Genomic DNA, 23,378 nt, shown 5'->3' with positions numbered 1-23,378 from the left:
AAAAGGTAAATCAAAGTTTTACTATAAATAGTAATTATGGGAAATATTATAAATATTATGTCCAAAAGATACTATAAATCGTATTTTCATTATACGAAGAATGGAATACTTCCAGAAAATTGAAACATAACACTATTCATAAGAAAGCAAAAAACTAGAAAACTAATTTGAAAAAAAATCAAAATTGTTTAAATCCAAATTACCCAAAAATTACAAAAAATATCATCCTTTTTAGAGAGAAGGCACAATATTGAAATTATAAGAAAAGAAGAATCATGTACAACAAGATGCTGTATACAGGGCAACAGGGGCTATACAAAAAGTTTCCCCTTCACTACTACACCCCTAAACACTTATTTACAAAAAGCTTATCATGTACAAAAAGGAATAACAGCGTATACTTTTAAACAGCTTGTATTAGCTAACGAAGAAAACATTTTCTTCCAAAATCATCTGAAAAACAGAATCAATAGAGCTGTTCCTGTTCTTAAAGGTTCTTGCAGTTCTCTCCTGTCATATAAAACAAAACACCACAGCAGCAGGGACTATATCCCAGGCCAGTTTTCCTTTTTCCACTCAAACCTCCTACCCTCCATTAACTCCACCGCTGATCCTGGGCAGCAGCTTTTCACTTCAAACAGGTTCCATATTTGAGACCAAACTTCATAGGAAAATCTTAAGTACGGTTCACTGATTCAAGTGCCCTTCACAAAGGAAAAAACCGACTGAATCCAGCAAAAGATTGTTCCGCAAAAAATTGTTCCATGTACAAACTCTATTCAAGTAAGCAATCCAAACAAAAAATGCTACTTCCATAGGAATATTCTTACACCAAAGATATTAACAGGGACAGACTGCTCCTCCTATCTAACCATGGCATTATAAAATGATTTCACCGCGACCTTTCATACTTCCCCACCACCAAGTCCTATCAGATCTCCTAATCCCCACTTGAGTGCTTTACAGCATATGTAATATTTCCACCATATCAACCACCTCTCAGCCATTCAAATTTCTTCAGTACTGAGGGCACCACACCTCGTTACCATCATGCACATGCATACAATCCACTACTCTAACTTCTTTATCAATGGCCAACTCAAATAGAATTGAGAAAGTTTCGAAAAGAGGCCTTTCACTGCACTAAACATCCTTCCAATTCACATGCACCCCATCCCCAATCTTGAACCTCACTCCCTTAGCAAATGCGCTATATGCATTCCCAACTCCCTTCAAAACTGAGAAAAAACCACATGGTTTCTTTCCTTCCATGTTTGCATCAAATTTAAGAGCTTGCCTCTACGGTAGCTACTGCAAGTCTTATATCACATTTACTTTCATGCATGTGGAGTTTCTTCTGGTTTATCTTCTAAGTAGATTAGAGAATACCTGCTACAGTTGCTCAAGTCCAATGGTCATGGCTTGTACCATGTTTGAAGCACAAAGCACCATCTTATGGAGAACAAACCCTTCTACCAGTAGATATATGGAAGAAAAGGAATATGAGTCTTCCAGAGTCAATCAAGATTGCTGTATAAGTTAGGACATCAATTACTTGAATATGGACCCAGTTTAAACTCATAAAGACTGCAAGAACATCAGCAGGACAGATTTTGAAACCAAGTGGAAAGAGAAAGTAAGGCACTAATTGAATTTGTCATTAGTTTTGTTTATTCCTACTAAGTTTTCACATGGTCATGTAAAGAGCTCATGTAAAGGAGGAAACAGAAGAACACTCACTTTCTTTCTTATATCTTTTTTCGGGTTCTACTAATTAAACTAGTTAATAACCAAAATAGAAAAGCAAAACTTCACCCTCCAATATAATAAATTTCTCATCAAAAACAGGCTTCAAGAAGAAAAGTTTCTTACATTGTCAAGTCATATTCACATCATTCAACTTATCATAAAATATTCAAATCATTCAAGTCCAAATGTCAGACTAGAATTATTCTTACTAGGATGAAAAGCATCTTATATTGTCAAGTTGTGTTCACACCATTCAACTTATCATTAAATAATCAAATCATTCAAGTCAGAATGTCAGACGAATTATTCTGACTAGGTGAGAATGACCCCTTACCTCAACCAGTCCAATTAAACTAACGTTGCAAGCAACCCAATAAAAAAGAATCGATCCCATAATTTCCTCCAGGTACTGCACAAATTTCAGAAAATCTCATGCTAAATACAGTGAGAAATCAAACACTCTGAACAATATGATATCACACCATATTTATACCATTTTCAGTCACAAATCAACAAAAATAAGTTTAAGTTGAACCATCAACCAAAGTGATGTAACCAATCTATTTATCATGAAGTAGAAAACAATTTAATAATAGAGAGCAAATTGTGTTCATCACCTTTGATCTAGCTGTGTAATGCAGCTTTCTAGACAGATTATCAAGAACTGTATAAACCAATTCCCTGAAGAAAATTTATTACTTAGATAAACACGCAAAGAGTAAGAAAGATAGAAGCAGAAGACGGAAAAAGACTACCTCTGACAAGGATCCATGGCAGCAATTACACACATCATGAAAACAGCCTGTGTTCACAATAGGAAATCACCAGGAAAACACAATCAAACAGTTTCTTCATCAGTCAGCAACAAAGAAATGAAAAACATTGGAAAAGAATAAAATTCTGATAAAATCATTAAATCAGATGGGAGGGAGACAGTTGGACCAGGTTGAACAGGACTCATACTCCCCATGGTACCACCAAAATTCGAGAAACAAAAGACAGCTGAGTAATTGTCAAATTGGATGGCTTCCCAAACATCACATGTGAGCCATCAATTCATGATTGTTAAAAATTAAACATGATTCAACACACATCAAACAAGTAAACATGCTTGCACTTCTTTTCTACTACTATATGATGCCAGATCATCAGTTTGGCTATAGTTAAGCCTTGATCAAACAAAATAACAGGGCCTTGAGTGCATTTGCAGAGCATTCACAATACACATGCATCTATGTCTATGGTGCCTCTCTTCAGAAGAGGCAAGGTGTTATTATTGAGTGCTAGCCTGGGTCCAAAGCAATAAAAAGTTTGCACAAGTGAGCTTTTCATGAAAAGATCTAGTTAATATGCACAATATAGTCTTAAAGACATTTATTAAATAATAGATTTCATTAATGCCATACAAAATCTTATCCCAGTAGCAACTTAGATATTTATTTTGTATATCATGAAATACATAAATACCCATTACAGACCCAAAAGTTACAGAATGATTAGGAATTGAAATCAAAGAATCAATAGATAGTAAGTTCAATACCTCCAACTCTATCTTCTCACTGTAAAATGCAAGATGCGCTAAAGTAATGATAACAGTTTCCACTCTTAAAGGAGGCTGTGCACCAGCAGCTAAGACTTCTTGAGCTGTGACAAGTTTTTCTTTTGAGAACAATACCAACCTCACACCAAAATTTGAACTGGAAGAATGGGAGGGGGGGAGTTAGACTCATACAGAAAAAAATTTCCAAAAACAGAAAGAATGGAACAGCCAAAACGGAAGGAAAAAGGGAAAATGGATTGCACGGTGTGTGGGGGGGGGGGGGGGAATTACAAGAAAAATGCATTGTGTAGAGAAGTTTTCAGAGCAAGGATTCTGTGTATTCTTTTACCATGAAATCACTATTTGCACACCTCACCCCAGGCACGCATTCATTAGGTGATTTAGTTTATCCTTTGATCTATACAATATCCACGTTTTTTTGGAGGCCATAAGAAAGTATTATGATTATTTAAACACATTGCTCTGCATATAAGGTTACCTTCATATTTCATGATGTTCCTAGTAAGGTAGTGAACCCAAGAAATAGTCTTCTTTTCATATGATAGTGGTCAATTCATGTATCACTTGGGGTAGCAAAAGCAGGCAAGCACTCATTTGGTGGATTTGGTATTTCATTTGATTGATAGAATGTTTGTGTTTTACTTGAAGGTCACAAGAAAGTTTTGTAATCATGTGAACTAAATGAAACCAAATTACCCAGCCATGCACTCACAAGGTGATTTTGTTTTAAATTTGATTATTAGCATGTCCACAATTTATTGAAGGGTCACAAGAAAGTGTTGTGTCCATGTGAGTAGGGGTGGCAACGAGCTGAGCTTTTCATGATCTGCTCGAGCTCAACTCGTGAAAAGCTCGGTTTCAACCGAGCTTGAGCTCGAGCTCGAGCCCAATTCATTGGCTCGATTATTAAACAAGCCGAGCTTGAGCCTACTAGAGCTCGGCTCATGAGGCTCGTGAGCCAACTCGAATATATATATATTTAATATATATAATAATACATATAATAAAAATATTAAATTATTTATTATTATAATTCTTAATTTTTTAAATATCAAATAAAAAATATTTTTATATATAATTTTTTATTTTTTTTCAAAATCGAGCTCGAGCTTACGAATTTTTCACTCAAGCTCAAAGCTCTGGCTCGAACCGAGCTCAAGCTCAAGCTCGAGCCTTGTAGAACAGTCTCGAACCAAGATCAAGCCTAGTAGTATTCGGCTCGGCTTGAATCCACCCCTACATGTGAGCTCTCAAGCTCGAGCCTTGTAGAACAGTCTCGAACCAAGATCAAGCCTAGTAGTATTCGGCTCGACTTGAATCCACCCCTACATGTGAGCTCATCAAAATCAAATCACCCAAACATGCATTCACTAGATTATATGGTTTTTCTTTTGATTGGTAGCAAGTTGGTGTTTTATTGGAGAGTTACGAGAAAGTATTGTTACCATGTGAGCACATCACAACACATACTAGGCTACCTTGGACATTCTTGATTCTCATAGTAAGGTATTGGACCTTAGAGGTAGCCTCTGTTTTTTCATATCATAAGCAAGTTGTTTTTGTATCATTTAGGGAAGGAAAAAGGCATACACTTGCCAAGTGATTTGATTTTTCATTTGATTGTTAGCATTTTTGTGTTTTATTGTAGAGTTGCAAGAAAGTGTTGTAACCATGAAAACTCACGAAAACCAAATCACAAGACATGCATGAAAGTGTTGTGGTCATTTGAACTAATCACTCAACATGTTAGTCTACCTTGATATTTCTAAGTTGTCATAGTAAGGTAGTACACCCTAGAGGCAATCTCTATTTTTTCATATATTAGGGGGTTGTTAGTGTGTCATTTAGGGTAGCAACAGTAGGATGGACTCACTGGATAATTTAGTTTTTTGTTTGATTAATAGCATGCCCATGTTTTACCAGAGGATCACAACTGTTGTGACCAAGTGAACATATCAAAACAAAGTCACGTACTAAAACCAAATCACCTAGTACTTACTAGGTTATTTGGTTTTTCATTTGGTTGATAGCATGTCATGTTTTATTACGGGTCAAAAGAAAGTGTTGTGGCCATGTGAACTCATTGCACCACATTTTAAGCTATCTTTGTATTTCTTGACTGTCAAAGCAAGGACGTGGACACTAAAGGCATAGTTTTCAAGGTGTCAAGGCAAGGCTAGGTGATGTGTTTTTTTAATGGAATCCATATTTCACTATCAATTGTTGCCTAGGTGACGGGTTCTTTTGAATAAAAACCATGAATCCTGAGGAATTTCCTTAGGTTCCATAGCAAGCAATAATCATACAGGGATTAATGTGGAAGAGGAAGAACTGAATGTTTTGGGAAGGATTCTAGGGTGTGAGATAAGACGTGGCCATTGGAATACCTAGAGAACCCTTTGGGCAGGAACACAGAACAAAAGGTTTTCGGAAACTGGTGGTAGAGAGATTCACTAGAAGACCGGCTCTTTGGAAGAGGAACTACATTTCAATTGGTGGGAGAATAAATTTATTATGGCAACTCTGGCGAACTTACCTAACTACTTCCTTTCCACCATTAGGATTCCCAACTAGAATAGCAAGACAGTGAGAGAAGCTTATGAGGGACTTCCTTTCCGAGCCTAGGGATGAGAAAAGGGACCATTTACTGAAGTGAGAACAGGTTAATAAAACAAAAGAGCAGGAAGGGTTTGGAATAGGGAACCTAACTCAAAGGAATACATCTTTGTTAGGAAAATGGATTTGGAGGTTTCCTTTGGAAAGTAACAGGCTATAGCATAAGATTAATAAAAGCATACATGGGATGATGAACAATGGCTGGGACGCAAAGGTAGCCCATTTTTCAACTTCAATTTCTCCTTGGAAAACAATTCAAGAGGTCTACACAACTTTTATCAACTACACCAAATTTAATGTGGGATGTGGGACTAGAGTTTTGTTTTGGGAAGATCTATGGTTAGCTGAAACTCTTTTTAAGTCCTCTTGTCCCTAACCTTTACTTAGTGACAAGATATAAGTAATAACCTATTTTAAGATTTGTTACCTTTTCTACTTCCAAGTTAAATTGTGATTTTGGCCTTAGAAGGGGATTGAGGGATATTGAGTATGAGGCCCTTATTCATGGGGGCTTCCTTTGCTTTGCAAGTGGAGAAATCTTACCCCATTTTACTAATCTCTTGTCCTTTTTGTGCTTTGTGTTTGGGAGTACTTTTGTTCTCCCTTTGGTTGCAAGTGGAATCCTTTTCAGGATACAGTGAGCCTTTTCAATGTAAATTTCCTTAAGGCAGCCAATGAAGACAGAGAGAGAGAATTATGTAGAAAACAACCAAGGCACCAGTGGTGTAGACTATTTGGGAGGAAAGGAATGGAAGAATATTCAATGAGAAATACAGGTCAAAGGAGGAAATTGTTGAGAAATACAGGTCAAAGAATATTCAGAAAAAGTTGCACACTTGATAAATACTTGATCTTTCCCAAAGCTTTTCAGGGCATGAATGAAGTGGCACAGTCCTCAAAAAAAGGAAAGGATGGTAAGGGAATGGAAGCCCCTAGCAAGTAATAAAATAAAACTGAATCTTGATGGGAGCTCCATGGGAAACCCAGGAATGGAAGGTATTGGAGGAGTGTTTAGAGACTCTTCAGGCAAGGTGATGGCTATGAATCCAGGACCTACGGCTTTATTGCAAGGCCTAAAATTTGCCAAGTAATCTAACTTCAAAAACTTGGAAGTTGAAGGGCACTCAAAACTGGTTCCATCTTGGACCACTACTAGGCTCAATGTGCCTTAGATTTATAGGCATGCTTTTAGGAAAATAGAAAGCCTGACAAAGGACCTGAACACTAAATTTGCTTGGGTAACGATTGCAAATGGCTTGGCTCATGACACATTAGCAAAGCAGGGAGCCTATAGGCAGCAGCTGTTTTGGGCATTACTATAACTCTTTTGATACTGGGCATTGTATTTTTGCCATCAATATCTTTGGGTGACTGGACAGCCACTCTACTGTAATTTTGTTTTCACGTTTTAATTCATTAATAATTTTTCTTGCTGATAAAAAAAAAAAGTCTATAATCTTCATAAAAATGTATAAGTTTGATTTGAAACATAGAAAATCAACATATTCATGAAAAAAATGGAAGAAAAGAAATTTAAAAAAAAAGAGGGGCTGAGCCTCTATTTTTGTCTTAGGAAAAGAAGAAAAGGAAAAAAAGGGTGAAGGAAGAAGAACAGCAACAACAATGATGATGAAAATAACCAATATGTATTGATTGGATAAAATTTTGACCTCTTCCATGCAGTATACATGATTGAACCCAAACAAATGAGAAAAATAATAAAAAAAACTAGTAATTTTAACTTAATCTGAATAATTTAGTCAAAAAATGCCTATTTTATTATTAGAATCTCAAAAAGTGAAGAATATAAAAGTATTCAAGAGCGCCTTGTAAAAAAAACATCTTTGTGATAAAGCAAGGTGACCCTCCAAGCACGCCTTATTGCTTAGGCATTGCCTTGACAACTATGTTTCTTACATGGGTTGTAGTACTGACTCTCAACTGCAAAACTCATAATCATAATCTAAGAGGACCAATATGAAACGGCATGGTGAAAGCACTTGTACCATGGCACCACCATCAAGAGGATCAGATCACCCTAATGAATAAACGTTGATCTTACGACCAAGAGAAAATAAGAAAAAATGAGTGTCATTTTGTGCAATTAATCCTGGGAGATGAGATCTTCCTTCCAACACTTCAACATTCAAAGGATAATGGAAAAAAGTTAAGTTTAATCAGATCTATGACAGCTGATGCTTTGAAGCTAACTCTTATGGAAACTACTCCAACCTTCTGAGCAAATTAGCTCTTACAGATCCACAACCAAACACTAATTCTATGGGCAGCATGTTCAATCACTCCATCCTTCTAAAGGAACCAAAGAATCAAGATAATGGAAATGGTCATTTTGACAAATTTATTATCCCCCATAGAAAAATAGTGGAATGTCACCATCAAAACTGACATATTGGATCCAATTACAGGAAGATAAAGTGGAATGAATATCTTCAGAGGTACTAGAAGAAATTAAACACAAAAGAAATTATTTTTAGGAATCAATACAATTTAAAATTAATAAGACCTAAAGCTAAACCGTCACATGAAATCAAACACCCATGTAATATTAAAGTGCATTGTGTATTATGAAGCAAGAATATTTGATTCTCACCAAATATCATGGAAGAGCTCATCATGGCCATCCCACATCTGGAAAAGAACATAAATCTGTCTAGCTAAGAAAATCCTAACTCGATAATCATTATCTTGAAGCATTGTAAGAAGCCTCTCAATCATTGCCTGTTTACAAGTAGCCCAAGTTACCAAATAACACATAGAACAAGGAACAAAAAAGATCAAAGAAGAAAATTAAAAATATATTCAATTAAGGCATAAAAAAGGTATATGTATCAAGTGTAGAGAGACTGGACCGAATGGGCCCTAGCCCATTACTATCTTATTGATTAGTTCTTTCTTGTTATTTGTTTTTAATGGGCTTTTTCTTTATGGGCCTTTAATTCTTTTATGTTTTCTAATTATGCTGATGAGGTGGATGCCCACTTAAGGGTAGACTTGTAATTTACGTAATCTTAGTAAAATTAATAAAAGATTAGAGTGGAGAAAGAGAAGATTATCGAACTCCTTCTTTCTCCATTCTTCCTTCTTCTTCTTGCTGTCTTTTTCTTCTTCTCTTCCCCTTCTGCAATAATCTGAAATATTTTTACTATTTTTTATTGGTCCGAATCACATCTTGGTACCAAAGTAGGTCTTCCTTCTCTTTTATCTTTCTTTTTTTTTCCTATACACTCTTCTAATCAAAAGGTGTATGGAGAGATAATTTGATGATTATATAGGCAACTTGTATGCCTAGTTGGTAGAGAGTTTGGAGAGTCAGAATCTGGTTGTAGATTGCCAAGAAAGCGGGGCTGCTGATTTTTTGCCCAAAACCCTAATCGACTAGAGAGTTTCCAGTTACAAGTTAAAGAGACTATTTGGGTGTGGCGCTCAAGGCTTGGAGGGTTCCTTTTGATCTCCAAAAGTGGGTGGTTGCAATTGGAAGAGGTTTGGGAAGCTCTGGTTGGAGCAGCTACTTCTTCTCTCCTTCTCCCTGAAAGTCGGGTACAGTGAAACCCTAGTTTTGGGATTTTTAAGTATTGGACTAACCTCAATTAGGTCTATAAATCTTGAAAACCTTGTTTATTTATTTTTGTTTGATCAATGGAGTAATATGGAAGTGAGATGAAGCAGATCCTGAAGTCGGGGGTTGGTCCCATAGATTCCATTTTGATAGGAGTGACTACAATCAAACTTGATAGAACAAATTATTTAGCTTGGGCACGATCTATAAAGATTCATGTCTATAATAGAGGTAAACTAGGGTTTCTCATGGGCAGTAAGGAGAAACCAGAAGAGACAAATCCTACATATGAGAAATGGATGTAGGATAACTACACAGTTATTGGATGGTTGGTAAAGTCTATACAGCCCCACATAAGTCAACATTATCTTTGGATGACTTCAGCCAAGGAGATATGGGATAGTGTTTAAAAAACATATTCTCAGAAATTGAATGTTGCAAAGGCCTACAAACTAAAGAATGATGTGAAAATCTAAAATAGGGGGAGAGGAGTGTAGTTGTCTACTACTTAATGTTGAAGCCACTACAGAAAGAGATTGATGTTATGGAAGCAGTTGTATGGGAAAGCACCAAGGATGTAGAAAGATTTAGGAAATTTGTGGGAAGAAACAAGGTAATTGAGTTTCTTACAAGACTTAATAAAAGATCAGTTTCTCCTTTCCATATTGTGCACTCTGATGTGTGGGGGCCATATCATTTATCTGATGATTTCTCTCATTACAAGTATTCCATCCTTTTCATTGATGATTTCTCTCGTTACACTTGGATTTACCTTATAAGATCCCGAGATGAAGTGTCAAATATTGTACAAAAATTTCATGAACTTATTCTTACCTAGTTTGATACTCGAATCAAAATATTCTAATCTGATAATGCAAAGGAATATTTTAAGAACCTTCCCTCCTACTTTGATACCTTTGGAGATATTCATCAAAGTTCTAGTTTCTACACTCCACAACAAAATGGTGTGGTGGAAAGGAAAAACTGACATGTGGTTGAGGTTGCTAGGATCCTCCTTTTTGCTTCTTGTGTTCCTGTTAAGTTTTGGGGGGATGTTGTCCTTACAGCTACATACTTGATAAACCGGATGCCTTCCTGAGTTCTAGGTTTTAAAACCCCCTTTAGCCTCTTATTTCCAAATGAAGATCTCTTCGCTCTTCCTCTCTGAGTGTTTGGGTGCACCTATTATATTCATGTTCATAGTCATCAGAGACATAAGTTTGAGCCTAAAGCACATAAGTGTGTCGTCTTGGGATATGCCTCCACACAAAAGGGGCATTGTTGTTTTGATCCAGTTTGTAGCATTCGCTTTGTTTCCGAAGATGTCACATTTGTCGAGTCTGTTCCTTTCTTTGGTACTTCTCCTAAGGAGGAGCATTCAGAAGAGTTGTTTCCAATGTCAACATTTGTCCCTCTTCTAATCCCCATTGAGTCTTCTATTGAGTCCCCTCTCGTCGAGCCTTCTATTGGGTCTTCTTCTCATGTTCCTGCTCCCCCTCCTCCTGCTCATCCTCCCACATTTTCTACCCATCCTATTGTCCAAAGCTGGTACCAAAGACAAAGACTCGGGGATGTACAAGTTGTTTCCACACCTTTAGATGAGCCTCCTGCACCTCCCATCACTACTGAGGTAGCAGGTCAGCCCTCTTCTACCACTTCTGATACCTTCCCTGACCTTGATCACCTTATTGATCTTCGCAAAGGCAAATGGAAATGTAGAGTTCATTGCATTTCAAACACCTGTCCTACAGCCTTCTTTCCCCTTCCTACTATTCCTTTCTTGCCTCTATTTCCACACATGTGACTCCCAGGTCTGTTCCAGAAGCCTTATCCAAACCAGAAGAGAGGGATGCTATGATAACTGAATTAGATGCTTTGCATAAGAACAATACTTGGGAAATTGTGGATTTGCTTGAGAGAAAGGAACCAGTTGGCTTTAAGAGGGTATTCACAAGTATCATTCAGATGGTACTATTGAAAGATTTAAGGCCCATTTAGTTGCTAAATGATACACTCAGATGTATGGTATTGATTACCTGGAGACTTTTGCCTTAGTGGCCAAAATGACTTCAGTTCGAGTTTTATACGTCTTTACCTCCAGGGGTGTATGGGAAGGAGATGCAAAGGAAGGTTTGTAAACTAAAGAAGTCCCTTTATAGCCTTAAGCAATCTCATAGAGCCTGGTTTGACAGATTTTAGGCTGCCCTTGTTGCTTTTGGGTACACACAGACTCAATCAAATCATACCCTATTTGTTAAGAGAGGAAATTCCTTAGTGACCCTTCTGATTGTCTATGTTGATGATATTGTGGTTACTGGTAATGATACTCAGGAAGTTACTCATCTCAAAAGATTTTTTTACACCAAGTTTGAGATTAAAGACTTGGGTGGACTCAGATATTTCTTGGGAATTAAAGTTGCCAGGTCTAAGGATGGTATCTTCATTTCTCAACGTAAATATGTTCTTGATCTTCTTGCAGAGACTGGCAAACTGGGTGCTTGACCAGCTTTCACTCTATAGACCTAAATCATAAATTGTCAGCTACTAATGGTGAATTGTTGACTGATAGGGAAGTATTCCAAAGACTGGTTGGGAAGTTATTATATATTTGCATGACTCAACCAGATATTTCCTATGCAGTTAGTGTAATTAGTTAGTTCGTGTGTTCTCCCAAAGATACACATTTAGCAGCTGCTAAGAGGGTTATATGCTATCTAAAAGAGACTCTAGGGAAAGGTATCTTGTTTGCTAAGCATGGGCACATGAAGCTAGAAGCATACACTGATGCTGACTGGGCTAGATGTATTGATGATAGAAGGTCCACTTCAAGTTACTATGCTATGGTGGCAGGGAACATTCTGTATCATGGAAGAGTAAGAAGTAGTTTGTAGTGGCTAGATCCTCGGCTGATGCAAAGTACAGGGCAATGGCAGATGGAGTTTTTTAACTTTTATGGTTGATATCACTTTTAGAAGAATTGGGTATAAACTGTAAGAAGCCAATGATGTTATATTGTGACAACCAGGCCGCTATCAACATTGCACATAACCCTGTTCAGCATGATAGAACTAAGCACATAGAAGTTGACAGGCACTTTATACGAGAGAGAGTTGCTTCAAGAGAAGTCTGTCTACCATTTATTGCTTCTGAAGAACAGTTGGTTATTGTTTTGACAAAAGGTGGTTCACTATATAAGCAAGTTGGGCATGATTGATATCTATGCTCAGGTTGAGGGGGAGTGTCCAGAGGCTGGGTCGAATGGGCCCTAGCCCATTTATCTTATTGATTAGTTTTTTCTTGTTACTTGTTCTCAATGGACCTTTTCTTTAGAGGCCTTTAATTCTTTTTATGTTTTCTAACTATGCTGATGAGGTGGACACCCACTTAAGGGCAGACTTGTAATTTATGTAATCTTAGTAAGATTAATAAAAGATTAGAGTGGCGGAAGAGGAGATTATCGAACTCCTTCTTCTTTCTCCATTCTTCCTTCTTCTTGTTGTCTTCTTCAGTTCTTTTCTTCCTCTTCTGCTATAATCTGAAATATTTTTACTATTTTTTATTGGTCTGAATCACATCTTCAAGCAGCCCCTAATTCCCAAATCATGGTCATGCAATGCAAGAATATGATTCAGAGAGTAAATTCTCACAGAAAAATAAACCAAGAACTGAAGAACTGATAAAGAACCACCAACTATTTTCTTAAGTATAGATGGCCTACATGAGCAGCACAGGGAAAGAAGAGGGAAATTTTGATCAGTCACTGTAGAAAATCACCTGGCCAGCATCAGGATGAAGTATGATAAAATTGCATATGCAGTCTATCAACTTAACACGTCCAAACCAATCAAGATGATCAAAGTTAGCAACTTTTTCTACCAAATCGCCGAGAAATATCAAGCTCTGAAAAGTAACAACAGGCAGAAAGCCATCAAGAAATAAAATGTATAAGCTGAAGCTTCTGCATATAGAAATATGACCTAAACCATAATAAGTTATGTAGGAGCATTCAGTAATGTCTGAATTATCACTATTCTAACATTTATATTCCCTACCCCTGTACTTCATAATCTTACTAACAAATGATCAGTAGAAGAACGTCAACAGTGGTTCATATATAATAATCCAACAAGCACCCAAATCAGTTTTTCTCCTTGTGACCATTAGAATTAACTTATTTAATCTAATATAAATGTAAAAGTGCACAGCATAACCAAAGGAAAATATTGATCATTTAAATTGGCAAAGGAAAACAAACTCAAAAGACAAGGTACAAAACAAACTCCCAAGCAGCACAGCAATAATTCTCAAACGAGGTTCAGACTGTAATATGTTTAATATAACTTACTACAACCCTCATCCACAGAACATACTCCTGAATAAAATCTGAAATACTACACATCAACCACCAAAACACATCAACTTGGTGATATATAAAATGTTACTAGATGCATTATTTGTTTTTTTTTTTTTTGTTGTTAATAATAATGAAAGTATTATACAAAGAAAAACAGAGATTACAAAAAGAGGTTAAGAGGTTCAAAGGGTGCAATTCCCCAGAACATTACACCTTTCACTGTATTTTTAGAGGTTTGGAAGGAGAGAATAGAATAATTTTTCAAAAAAAGAAAGTCACTTCCAACAAATATGTAGACATATTCCACCTATCATTCTGGACTCGACTTTGCTCCTTGGTCAGTATAAAGATACAGGTCATATGAAGGTTTTTTTCTTTTTGATAAGTAACTTCAAGTTTTATTAGATAATAACTTAAAATATTACAATCATTACAAGCACCCCTTTGAGAGGCACAAGATGCTACCTCTCCGCAAGAAAAGAGAAACAAATTACACTTGAGCCCAAAACAATTGATTTCTATTCACCCCTTGCATGACTAATGTATCCGCCATCCTATTTGCTGATCTCCTCACCCATTGTATCCATATATTCATATTTCTAGTTAGCCATTTAAAAATTTTCATCCTACTCCTATTACACCAAATTATGGACTTTGGAACATTAAGCCACCGCACCACCAATTTTGAATCCCCTTCAATCACCACACTTACTATATTCAATTCTTTAGCAATCTGTACAACTTGTAGAACAGCATGCAGTTCCAATTTCCCCATACATCATAAAGGAAAACCAAGAGAACAAATCCAGAGTCTTGAGCCAATGAATCACCATGGCCATCACACTACCCCTCACGTCTTCTTTACTCCTCTCCTTCACTAAGAAGATTCTTGCATTCCTTTCTTCCCATATAGTCCAAGCCATGGCTTCTCTCACACATCTCCACATTATTCTTCCCATATTTTCAAGCCAAGTAAAAGTAGAAGGATCAAAAAGCATGTTGACTTCCATTGATAGAATCCACTTGCACCCAAACAAAGAAAAGGAACCATTCCCAAATCCAAAATATCTGCAGCAAAGGAACAGGATATCAGTAGACTCTGGCTGATCAATTTTCCACCCCTAGCCTCTCTTTCTCCCCAACCTTCAACATTTGCACAGTAGACTCTGGCCGATCTCCCTCCTTTTTGGGCAACAAAGCTCCTTGAGGTTCTTACAACGTCCCTGCTACCTCTTCTTCACTGAAACTCCAAAGTCCATTTGCCTTTTGCATATTTAGAAATCACCCATACACATTCTTCTCTTTGATCCCTACTTCTTGAGAGTTTTTTCGAAAGACCCCTCCCAAATTGCCTTTTACCAATAACACCCCTTCCTTTCTTCACCCCAAACTTTGCCAGCTCAACACTCCTTCCACTGCCCCTCATCCTATAGGCCCCACCTGCTGAAAATCAAAATTAAATCCTCCCTCCATCTGTCCCTACTTCCACATGTGACTCAAGCTCCTCCTTTCTTTTACCCTCCTACCTCGCCATGTGTCCCTTGCTGAAACAATCAGATCCTAACTTTTTCTCTGAAATTCCAGAATTGCCCTTCCCAACATCCACCTCACTCTCGTCTTCTCCTTCAACTGACTCTTTGCCTCCCTCTCATGAACACTGCTCTCCTGAAACCCATCGCAGAATCCCTCTTCCTCCTCTTCATTCCCCTTCTAGGTACAGTTCTTGATCTTTCTTTTGTACAACATGCAAATTTTCTACACATTAAATCTTTTAAAGCCAACCCGAAGGTCAAATCGCTTTGTGTTCCAATTAATGTTTAGAAGTTCAACCATCCAGGTTGAATGGGTTCACCAAGAGATCATAAATACCGAGAAAAGATCTCCAAATTACTAATCTAGAAAAAGAAAATAACAAAAAAATCAGAAACTAAATAAAATAAAAGGAAATTTCAGGAAATATAGAATCATCATCAAACAGCAATGTGAAAGCTCCAACTACAATTGATCAAATAAGCATCATTACAAACACTTGGTAATGATGACCAGTGCTACCCAAAAGTGAAGCTAATTTTTACTTAGTAATGCTAGTTCAATATTGACATTCTTCTCACTCCAGCAGACCATAATGCACATTTAATCTCCATACTCAAATATCTAGCCTGTGGATATTTGACTGGAATGCCAAGAGATGTCTCCCAGCAGAACTCCTGAGGATTAGGAATGGATAAACCCAAAGTGCTATTCACAAGGTTTAAAGCAGAAACTACTTCCAACTCCAAATAACCAAGATTCATTATGTGGTTATGTTGTGTGAGGAGAAATATTCAATATGAGTTTGGTGACACATGTACCAGTGATCAGATGAACAGAACAGAGTGGATGGTGGCATGAGCAAATAAAGAACCAAACAAGTGATGATTACAGGAGTATTTCTGGAATTTTGTTCAACAATCTTAATTTCAAGTAGGTAACATCATATGATACCATAGAAGACCACGCTGAGAAGGCCAATGGGAGTCTCTTGTATTCCCATTTTCTTTTAATGAAATTAGAATTTCTGGAACCTCATTCAACAATCTTAATCTCAAGTAGGTATCATCATAGGATACATAGAAGACCATGCTGGAAAGACCAATGGGAGTCTCTTGTACTTTCTTTTTCTTTTACTGAAATTTTTTGCTTAATATATATAAAAAAAAAAAAGACCACAATGAGAGATGGTGAAAAGGTCAGCAAGGTAGATGCTAGTGATGATAGGTGGATATAGGTGACTACCCAATAGCACAAAATGAAAGTTGATAGTCAAGTATGTAATTCCCCATCCACGTCATCTACTTTGTTATCATAAGTTCATGGGATTAAAGTTGGCATGAATCAAATATTTTATAATTCCAATAAACAAAGGAATACACAACAATTACAATATGAATATCCCAACATTTTTGTTGCATTTGGCATGCAAACTTTACCAAGGGCACTATAGTGTATTGTAATTGTAAATTGCACAGTTGGTCCAAATTCAATGAACAACTTTTCACTCGTATTCTTCCTTTACTCACTTCTTCATCAGATCTTCATTACCCTTCTTCTATTCTTATTTACCTTAATCTATCAGAACCAAACTCAACCCCAATGAATAAATACCAAAACAAAAGCGCTCATGGAAAACAGATCCATAAGTTTAACCAAAATCAAAAGTTTAAAAAGAATCAAATGATCACAAGTTCCAACAAGGTAATGACACTACTTTTTTACTCCACACTGAAGTCCTAAACCTGACAGACAGAAACACATGGTACCAGTTTCTTTTTCAAGACTGTACCTGTTCAGATGCCTTTCCTGGAACAGATTGATAGACACGTTTATCCTCTCCACCAGAGCCCAAAGAAACTAACCTTCCCAGCAAACATTGAGCAGCAGATAAAATGTTAAAACAACTGGGTTTAAGTGCCACTCTCATCTCAATCATATTATTCATTGAAGCAACCTACAAGAAAAGAAACATAGTAAATAAAATTGAATTCTCCATGGAGACCCCACTCTGATCAAATAGAAACCTCTAATTTCTATCTAATCAAAATTCAGATCACAAATATAAACAGAAATTCCATAAAACCAATGTCCAGAAGATCGAATTACCAAGTCTGACAGATATGCAAAAGAGGATGACGAAAAATGTTCACAGAGACTCAGAAGAATAATTTCACAGATCTGATCAAAAGAAAAGGCACAATCAAAACATAATTCAATTTGCAACAATCAGAAAATCTGGTGGAAGGAATTTGTCAATTGAAATAGAACAAGTATGAAATATACCTTTGGATCACTTTCATTTTCCATTAGACCAAACATGACTGTCCATGTAACAACGGGTAAAATAGAGAAAAATTTTGAAATTCCTGAAACCATGCCCAACTTCCACTTCATAGAAAAAGAAAAAGAAAAAGAAGATATGCCAGAAGAATCGTTCGGGCTAACAGCTAAAATATCCTTATCTTTGGGATCTTCATTCACATCCAGCTCCATATCAACAATCCTAGTTTTGCTGTCATCCAATGACACTTGGCAATTGATAGAAGATGAAGATTCTGGCAAGAGCACCTCGGACTGAAATTTTCTTGCAAACGCAGAATATTCCTCAAATTGTTTAGTCAAAGCCCTTAAAAGCCTCTCAATGGCTAGTGTAATAGATTTGAACAGCACATCATCAAGAAAATTTTGATCTTTCCAAATGCTGAAAAGAGGAGAGGAAATAAAGCTTTGAAGTGAGGCCAGAATACAGCCAGTCCCATCAAGATTAGGGCCAGAGCCTAAGAAACCATGAAACTGAATATCATTGTACTTTTCCTGGATAACAGAAATAGCACAATCAAGCAATGACAGCAAATAATCAGCCATTTTGTGGAGCAAGGATGATTTTTCCTCTCCCAACCTGCAGGAAAATGAAACATGAGAAGCAGAAAAATGACATAATTTATGGATGCCATAAGAGAATAAGTCCAAAATTCAGTTTAATAATCATATTATATTGTTAAATTCCCTCCATGAGGACTGTATTGGTTTATTGTATTTTTTTGAAGATAAATAAAAAATAAATTTTAAACTCAATTTCTTTTTTCCTTTTGATTTATTGTATCTCAGAAATGGATAATGTCTTTGTCTCTCTTTTCCTTTTGATTTTTCTCATTAGATTCAAGACTTCTTTGTGTATATCTTTTTCTTATGAGCCAGTTTATTGTATCTCAGAAATTGTACAGTAGTGAAGCTTGGGTTTTAAAATAAAAAAAGGAAAAGAAAAGAAAATAAAGCTTGAAAACTCTTAAATAACACCAATTTCAGAAAAGGAGATTTCAGCTAGGTCAACAACTTGCAAGGAAATCTACAAATGTTGCCCGAAAAATACATTAGATGGGTTTATCTTCAAAAAAAAAAAAGTACATTAGATGGGTCAACTTTACCACAGGCATGAAGACATAATAAAGTTGTTAAGTTGGTTGGATCTGCCCAAGGGGCACTTTAGTCGTTGTAATTGATATATTTAAGGAGCACCTAATGATGAACATTATTGTCTTTCTAGGTGGGTGTTGATAGGTCAAAACTTTTCTGATACCATGTCTTTCCAGCATCATAGATTTTCCCCTAACTCAAATGGTGCAAATAATGCATCAAACTCTGCCAGAAGCTTACAACATTTGGAACCTAAAAAATCATGGCCCGAAATGAGCAAGAAGCTACTTACCTCGTGATAATTGAACAGTAAATGCAATTAGATAAGAGGGTGCAAAAAAAGAAGAGATCTGATAGAAGCATCTTTTCCATCCTCTTATCCATTATATCAACAAGGAAGCAGTCATCCAATTCATGGACAAGTGGTTCCTTTATCTGTCTTGGAAGGCGTACACCATGATGGAATTGGGATTCAGAAACCTGAAAAAGAGAACCAGATATTAAAATTCAAATGCAATCCTCACTAACAAAGAGAAACTGTGAAAACAAAAAACCAGCACCTGAGCACAAGTACCCAGGTTAATTTCAGCTAAGAATTCCATAGAACATTCAAACTGCTTCAAAGGTTCTTGCTCATGCTCCTCTATCTGCAATGACAGTTATGACATAGCAAGTCAGCAATAGTTCATGAAACAGAACATTAGATGTTATACATCCTACCCGTCATACCTTTAACCATTCCTCTGCAGCTTCAGATACATCCAAATAAGAGCATGAACCATCATTGGTACAAAGAATGGGAGCACAACCCACACAAAGAGCAAAGGCAGCTGCAGGTAACAGCTTGACCAGACGCTCATTCAAATCAAAAGATTTCTATATGAAATAAACATATTTTAGTATTTTCCAACAATAATAACACAAAGTATTCAATACATATACAAATATCTGAAAAGAAAAATAAAATAAACAAAAGAAATAACTCCAAAGGCAAACAGAAACAATTGCAAACGCATTTGCTGACATGAAATAAACCTATTTTAGTATTTTCCAACAGTAATGACACAAAGTAACATGGTAATCAATTTTCTGTAGACTAAACTTAGGAGAGAGTTGAAGAATGTGTTTCTCATTTTAACAGGCTCTAAGCTAATCCAAATATCCAATTCACCCATCAAACTTAGATGTGAGACGATGGTTGGTATTTTTAGATGATGTCTTCTCAATGAAGTTTTATGAGGCTGTCTCCAGAAATCAAGTGACTGTATCAGCAGTTATAAGTCTTTGGAGGAACCCCATACCATGTTTGGCTAGTTTAGCTATTTTTGTTTTTTTTTTTGATAAATAACAGAAATAATTTCATTAATCAAAACACCAAACTGGTGACACAATGAACAGAAGGCCTACAGAGTACACTGTAAAGAACAGCTAGAAAAACCAAACAAAACATCACAAGCCAATGCTTTACAGATTACAGATTACAGCCTGGCCCAGAGCAGCCCCATTCCAAGGTTCAAAATATCGATACACAGTATCGTTAGTTTGTTTAGTTTTTTTTTCATATCTGGTTCAGAGGGGACAGTTTAAGGTCCATCCACCCCCTGAACCGGTCAAAATCCCGATACACCCTCTGTAGGGGCGTATGGGGAAGCTTCTGATACGATACATATCGACCGGTACAGGCCAATACGTATCAATATTTTGAACCTTGCCCCATTCTAAATTTTATTTCCCCACTCCAACTCTTGCCAAGTAGTCTGCCAGCATGTTTGCACTTCTAGGAACCCATTTGAATGAGGTGTTCAAAATGACACCTCTAAGGCAACAGCCAACTTCACCATCTGCTTGAACTCCCACAGTGATTGATCCTGTGCCTTCATCCAGCAAATAACAGTTTGACAGTCCCCCTCTACTATCGCATCCCTCAACCCCTGCTGCTGCAACAATTTCAAACCTTGAATTAAAGCCAACAGTTTTGCTCTTAGTGATTTATCCAGGCCCACCGGACCTGAAAAATTGAGGACAATAGTGTCCCACCGATCTCTTACAACACCCCCCCCCCCACACACACACACACCAGATGGCCCTGGGCTTCCAAGGCAGCACTCATCAAACTTAAACTTAATCAAACCCACCACAGGACTCCAATCCAGCACCCTTTGCTGTCAGCTTCTTTGAAATCCAGCCACTGTTTGCCCCTCCCTAAGCAAATCACTGAGAGACACCTTTAAAATCCTTAGCCACCCTTTATCATTGTAGTTATATCACCTCTTAATTTTCTTATATTTCTCAAAAATTCTTGCATTCCTTTCACACCACAGCACCCAAAGAAAAACTCCCCTCACAAATTGCCATAGAATTTTGTCTCTGAGTAGAAAATTCATAAAATCTGTCTTGAACAAGTACACCACTTTTTTTTGGCGTCACCTACTTTCTTCCCACCAAAGAGAGACAGCATTGCCACAACCGAGACCCAAAGGGACAATGCAACAACAAGTGGTCGGTGAAATCCCCATTCTTCAAGCGTAGAACACATTGAGGTGAAAGGTACCAGATTTTCCACTTCCTTTGAAGTCTCTCAAAAGTGTTAATGATTTGATTAGCAGCTTCCAAACAAAAAATATTGACTTTTGGGCAGGGAATTGGGCTAAACCACAAGAAAGGAGTGAGCCTCGAGTGGGGGGAAAGGGTTTTAGAAAAAGGACGCACAAGAATAGGTGCCCTTGACATTTTGAACCCATATCCTCTCGCCATTACCTGAAGGGAGAAGGTGGACATCTTGGAATAACTCAAGCAGCGGGATTAACTCACAAGCTTCATGGTCTCTCAAAGTTCTTCTTAACCCCAAATCCCAAATCAGCCCATTTCCTTCCAGGGTTAAACCACAACTCTCTAGCAAGAAAAGAGTGAACCTCAAGTGAGGGGAAAAATGTTTTCAAAAAGGACACACAAGAATAGGTGCCCTTAAAATTGTGAGCTCATATCCTCTCACCATTACCTGAAGAGAGAAGATGGAAATCTTGGAGTAACTCAAGCATTGGGATTAACTCATAGACTTCATGGTCTCTCAAAGTTCTTAACCCCAAATCCCAAATCAGCCCATTTCTTACCGGGTTGCCATTTCAGTAATTGGTTTATTTTTTTAACTTGGAAAGGATATAAATTCTAGGAAAAGATTGACACAAGGTTTATCACCCCACCAAGTATACCCCCAAAACTTCATCCTTTGTCTTGATATGGCATCATATCTAATGTGTTGCAAAAAATTGGGAAGTAAGGTCAAAATCATTCTATGAGCTTCTAGATTTAGCACCCTTTGCTGATCTTGTGTCCATCCATTTGGCCTTTTGGGTGCAACCAATAGATGCCTTAATAACCATATGCCACGATGTTTCAATCTCTTTTGGGAATCTACACAGCCATTTACCTAACAAAACCTTATTCCTCTCAATTAACCTCCCTATCCCAAACCTCCTCCCTTTCTTCACCTATCCACTTTCTACTTCAAAAGGTGATTATTATGATTACTACCCCCTGAATCCCAAAGGAAATCTCTCATTATCTTCTCACTTTCTTGCACAACTCTTGTTGGGGCTTTGGACACTAACAAAAAGTAAATTGGGAGGTTGGAGAAGGTGGACTTGATTAAAGTTACCTGTCTCCCTTTTGAGGTATAATTTCAGACCTGAACCCAAAGTAGAGAACTCCTAGAACAGTTCTGCCGCTACAGTAACAACTGCATCAAGTTGGCCTCCCGCACGAACATGTAGCGATAGAGGGATTGGAAGGTGCCAAAATGGGTTGACTCCTCAAAACCCAAGCTCCCAATATTTGAAAATCCTAGTTTGGGCTGAGATACAACTCAAACAAGAGAGAAAGAACCAAAAATGACCTCTATTGAAACAGCCCCCTTCTCTTTTGTAAGACTCAATGGCTTGCTGGACAAGCCAATTAAAATATTTACAAATGAGCCCCTAGAATGCTTCCTATTCACAAACAACTCCTTAAGAACAAAGCTAAATTCAAACAAACCCCCAAAAGATAAGTTTTGTTACAAAAAGACCCAAGAGACCAAAACCCAACAGATGTGCACCCAACTGCCCCTAACCAGAATCTGAATTATAAAATGATGAAAATACCACTGGACCCAAACTGTCAACAAAGCTACTCAAAAACAACAATTTAGGATCCTACTAACAAAAAAAAAATGCAAAACAGAATACATACACATTTTTTTCTTCTTTTTTCTTTTTTCTTTTTTCTTTTTTCTTTTTTTTTTTTTTGGACTCATCAATTACAATCCCCCTCCTTTAACCACTTAGACCTAGATTTTTTGTCGCAAGCAGATCTCCTCCTTTCTCAAGGTCATTTCCTCCAGTTCAGCCTTCAACCCCAGTCTTTGTTGCCTTTCATCTTCACTTAAACCCCTCCCCTTTTCCTCTCCATTTTGTCTAGAGCTTCAATTTGACCCAACACCTCTACATTCTTTTCCTCAACCCTCCCAAAGATCCGATTATTCTATACCTTCAATTTCCCTTTAATCCATCTTGGATTTTGCATGCATTGAAACCCTC

General features: G+C 37.2%; 1 protein-coding gene across 4 annotated transcripts in view; it reads right to left on the bottom strand.

The window, feature by feature from the left end:
• Positions 1–23,378, bottom strand: part of ATM (Serine/Threonine-kinase ATM-like protein) — a 177,266-nt gene that overhangs the window by 128,620 nt on the left and 25,268 nt on the right. For all 4 annotated transcript variants that reach the window (XR_016112830.1, XM_088984113.1, XM_088984112.1 and 1 more), the window contains 12 exons: positions 19,534–19,680; positions 19,365–19,451; positions 19,097–19,284; positions 17,674–18,289; positions 17,497–17,568; positions 17,180–17,344; positions 13,278–13,403; positions 8,538–8,665; positions 3,290–3,446; positions 2,505–2,551; positions 2,367–2,430; positions 2,084–2,158 (listed from right to left, as the gene is read on the bottom strand). Coding sequence is in view for 3 of the 4 variants with exons in the window: in XM_088984113.1 (XP_088840239.1) it covers positions 2,084–2,158; positions 2,367–2,430; positions 2,505–2,551; positions 3,290–3,446; positions 8,538–8,665; positions 13,278–13,403; positions 17,180–17,344; positions 17,497–17,568; positions 17,674–18,289; positions 19,097–19,284; positions 19,365–19,451; positions 19,534–19,680 (1,872 nt within the window). In the remaining variant the exon portion in view is untranslated. The remainder of the gene's footprint in view (positions 1–2,083; positions 2,159–2,366; positions 2,431–2,504; positions 2,552–3,289; positions 3,447–8,537; positions 8,666–13,277; positions 13,404–17,179; positions 17,345–17,496; positions 17,569–17,673; positions 18,290–19,096; positions 19,285–19,364; positions 19,452–19,533; positions 19,681–23,378) is intronic.

The sequence above is a fragment of the Nelumbo lutea genome, chromosome 4 (assembly GCF_056320005.1).
Source record: "Nelumbo lutea isolate HS-2025 chromosome 4, American lotus-T2T, whole genome shotgun sequence".
NCBI classification, from domain to species: Eukaryota; Viridiplantae; Streptophyta; class Magnoliopsida; order Proteales; family Nelumbonaceae; genus Nelumbo; species Nelumbo lutea.
Note: the sequence above shows the minus strand (reverse complement) of the source record. Positions and strands in the feature narration are given on the sequence as shown.